The sequence below is a fragment of the Urtica dioica genome, chromosome 6 (assembly GCF_054948205.1).
Source record: "Urtica dioica subsp. dioica isolate 48M chromosome 6, U.dioica_male_clone48M_v1_H2, whole genome shotgun sequence".
NCBI lineage: Eukaryota > Viridiplantae > Streptophyta > Magnoliopsida > Rosales > Urticaceae > Urtica > Urtica dioica.
Window position 1 is genome coordinate 3,840,436 of NC_142761.1, and position 3,648 is coordinate 3,844,083.

At 37.1% G+C, this 3,648-nt stretch overlaps 1 protein-coding gene across 1 annotated transcript; it reads left to right on the forward strand.

Annotated features, from left to right (window-relative positions):
• The first annotated feature begins 321 nt into the window (after positions 1 to 321).
• On the forward strand, positions 322 to 2,165 carry LOC149392995 (putative aspartic proteinase GIP2). The gene is made up of 2 exons (XM_089617510.1): positions 322 to 1,076; positions 1,421 to 2,165. The coding sequence occupies exons 1-2, from the start codon at positions 382 to 384 to the stop codon at positions 2,055 to 2,057; spliced, it is 1,332 nt and encodes a 443-aa protein (XP_089473636.1). The 5' UTR covers positions 322 to 381; the 3' UTR covers positions 2,058 to 2,165.
• The last annotated feature ends 1,483 nt before the right edge of the window (positions 2,166 to 3,648 follow it).

The window sequence follows — 3,648 nt, forward strand, 5'->3', positions numbered from 1 at the left end:
TTGAATCCACTCATATAAGTATAAAATAAACCATTCATCAATATATATGATTGAAAAACATAAAGCTATATCCAGCTGTAACTTGTACATATAGGCAAGTCGGCAAGTTTGACCAATCAATCTCCTTCTAGCCGTCTTAAAATGAAACTCCCCAAAAAAGGAAAACTTTGATATCATGCTTTTGTTTTGTACTTCGATCAAATAAAAAAAATAAAAAAATAATTACTACGAGCGTCCACCTAAAAAATCTAAAATAGTTTTGAAAAAGACCCGAACGAATATAAATATCACATAGTCAATAGTATACAATTTGAACACTATAAAACCCCCCCACCAAAACTCTTACTTTATTCAAAACATCTTCACACAACTCATCAAAAAATGGCTTCAACTTCTCTTCATTTCCTTGTGCTGCTAATCTCCTCCTCTATTCTCTTCTTCACACTCTCAGCATCCAAAACAACGTCGTTTAGGCCAAAAGCCCTAGTGATCCCAATCACCAAAGACACGTCAGCAAACACAACCCAATACACGACGGTTCTAAGCCAAAGAACCCCTCTAGTCCCACTGAAGCTGACCGTTGACCTCGGCGGCGACTTCCTCTGGGTGGACTGCGAGAGAGGGTACACGTCATCAACTTACCGCCCGGCCCGTTGCAGATCGGCCCAATGCAATTTGGCCCAATCCAAAGCCTGCGGAGAGTGCACCGAAGGCCCAAAACCCGGTTGCAACAAAAACACGTGCGCGCTTTTCCCTTACAACCCTTTCATCAGAACCAGCACCAGCGGTGAGCTCGCCTCTGACGTCATCTCCGCCGCGTCCACAGACGGGAAAAACCCTGGCCGCCACGTCACCGCCAAGAACGTCCTCTTCACCTGCGGTTCGACCTTCCTCCTCGACGGCCTATCGCGCTCCGCCGCGGGAATCGCCGGACTAGGCCGGAAGAAGATTGGGCTTCCGAGTCAACTCGCTGCGGCTTTTAGCTTTGACCGGAAATTTTCCATCTGTTTGTCTTCGTCTCCGTCGGCGAAAGGTGTTGTGTTCTTCGGAGACGGTCCGTACACTTTCCTTCTCAGGTAATAAAGAGATAAACCTTTTGAGGCTTTGTTGGTAATTCGGTGGATTTTAAAATAGTCGTAATTAAATGTCATTTTTTCCAACAAAAAACGAATTATACACGTCAATATCCCACTTGTTTGAATGCTAGACAATAATGTTATACCACATTTCAAAATATATTATTGCAAATATGCTTTATTTTTTTATTTTAGACAGCTACAATTTTTTCTCAAACAAACTACAAACAATGTCTATTTTAGTTATAAATCTTCCAAATTTTGTTTCCCTCACGTTTTCTTTAGCACAAATTATAGTATCCATACTAAAACTAGAATGTATCTCAATTCTTATTTTTGATCAGGCACGAAATCGACCCAAAAGACCTGACCAAAACGCCGCTAATTCTCAACCCGGTGAGCACCGCCGGTAGCTTCTTCAAGGGAGAGTCTTCCTCCGACTACTTCATCGGCGTCACGGCCATCAAAGTCAACGGCCTAAAAGTCAACGGTATAAACTCAACTCTCCTGAAAATCGACCAGGAAACCGGAGTCGGTGGGACCAAGATCAGCACCGTCCAACCCTACGCCGTCCTCCAGACCTCGATTTACAAGGCCGTCGTGACGGCGTTCGTTAACGCCGTCAAGAAAGTCCCGAGAGTCAAAGCCGTTTCTCCGTTCACGGCGTGTTACGCCACGGGAAGTTTCGGAAGCACCAGAGTGGGACCCGCGGTGCCTCAGATCGACTTGGTGCTCCACAAGAGCGACGTCGTTTGGCCTATTTTCGGAGCTAACTCTATGGTTCAAGTCAACGATAAGGTTCTGTGCTTGGGGCTCGTGGACGGTGGAGATTCTCCGATGACCTCGATCGTGATCGGCGGCCATCAGATTGAGGATAATCTTCTTTACTTCGACTTGGCTTCTTCTACACTTGGATTCACTTCTTCCTTGCTCTTCAGTCAAACCACTTGTTCCAACTTCAACTTCACATCCAACGCTTAATGTTCTGGGAAGTGTCTAATAAATATAAGTATTTAATATAATAAAGGGAATTTTATTAATTCTCGTTGGTAATCTTTATAATCTATATCAAGCGTTGCCGTTTGTTTATATCAAGTTGTTTTATTCTTAAGTAAAGTTTTATGTATGCCCAATCTAATCCTTAAATGAACTATGCATTAATTACTACGTAATTCATCCTCCTCTATCTTTTGTATTTTTATCTTCTTCTTAGAATTATGTTTTGTTTAATTTGTTATATTTTACCATACATAATGTCATTATTCATGAATATTTTTCAACTCTGTATACATGTTGCATCTCTTACGTTTATTGTTCAATTCATAAAAAGAGTTGAAAAGATAATGAGGGTTGAAGGTGGAAAAATTACTAATTGATAAGGGTTTGAAGGTAATTCTTGAATTTCACAAAATTGGTGGGATAATTCAAATCTTGTAACAACTTTTTAAATGGGAAAACATGTATCGTTCTTTGTATCAATTCTTTCTAATTAAAAATGTCAAATAAATTTGGGGCGCCTTATAAAGTAGTCAAATTACGCACGAAAAAAAAAACCCGAACAAGAATATGAAGATGATCAACTATTGATAGTACTTAAAGATTATTAACTTTGTCGTAACTAAAAAAAAAAATCTTAAAGACGAAGATGAAACGACCACATATTAACAAAAATAAATGATTATTAACCGATTATTAATCGTGCAGAATCCCTGGAACATGTACATAATTAACTATTAACAATAAATTGTTATTAACATATATCAATAATTATTAACTTCCATATTCATAAAAAAAACTCATAATATTCGAGCGTTATGTCGAGAACTACAATGGCAAATGTGATCGATCTTTTGCTCGTTGAACATTCATAACCATGTCCGAAAAATTCAGAGAAACAAAAACAAACAAACAAAACACTAAAAACAGAATAAAACACAAAAACATCATTGATCTACAAAACATAAAAAAATGAAGTATGTAGGATAGAATCCCTGTCGAGAACATTAGGAATGAATCACCCCTGATTCCATAGAGCATTGCGCGTTATTGGATCTGTATGGATATCAATACATCGTAGGCCATATATATCGAACAAAAACAAATATATATATATATATATGTATATATATATATATATGTATATATAAAATACCCGATCATGGAACAACAAATATATACATTCACTTAAGAAGAAAAAAGAAAAACAAAAAACAAAACCTTAAATGTTGGATAAATAGATCGCTAAAGTGGAAGTCAATAAAGACGACGAGTCATAGCGTGTGTGCATGTGTGTAAAGTGATTAATTAGTTGCAACAATGATTGTGTGTGGTTCAGATTAAAAAGCTCTGTTTTTATTTTTAGAAAAAACTAAACTGCTTATCTAGTGTTTGGCAAAATTGTTTTTACAAAAAACTTCAAAAGCGATTTTAGATTTTGTACATGAGATGAAAAAGCTAGGATTCTTAGCTTTTAGAAAAAGTGTTTTTAATTTGGTATATAAATTACTGTAATATCCTCGTACAAAATATTATTCATATATATGTATATAAATAAGCATATTAATAATTATTA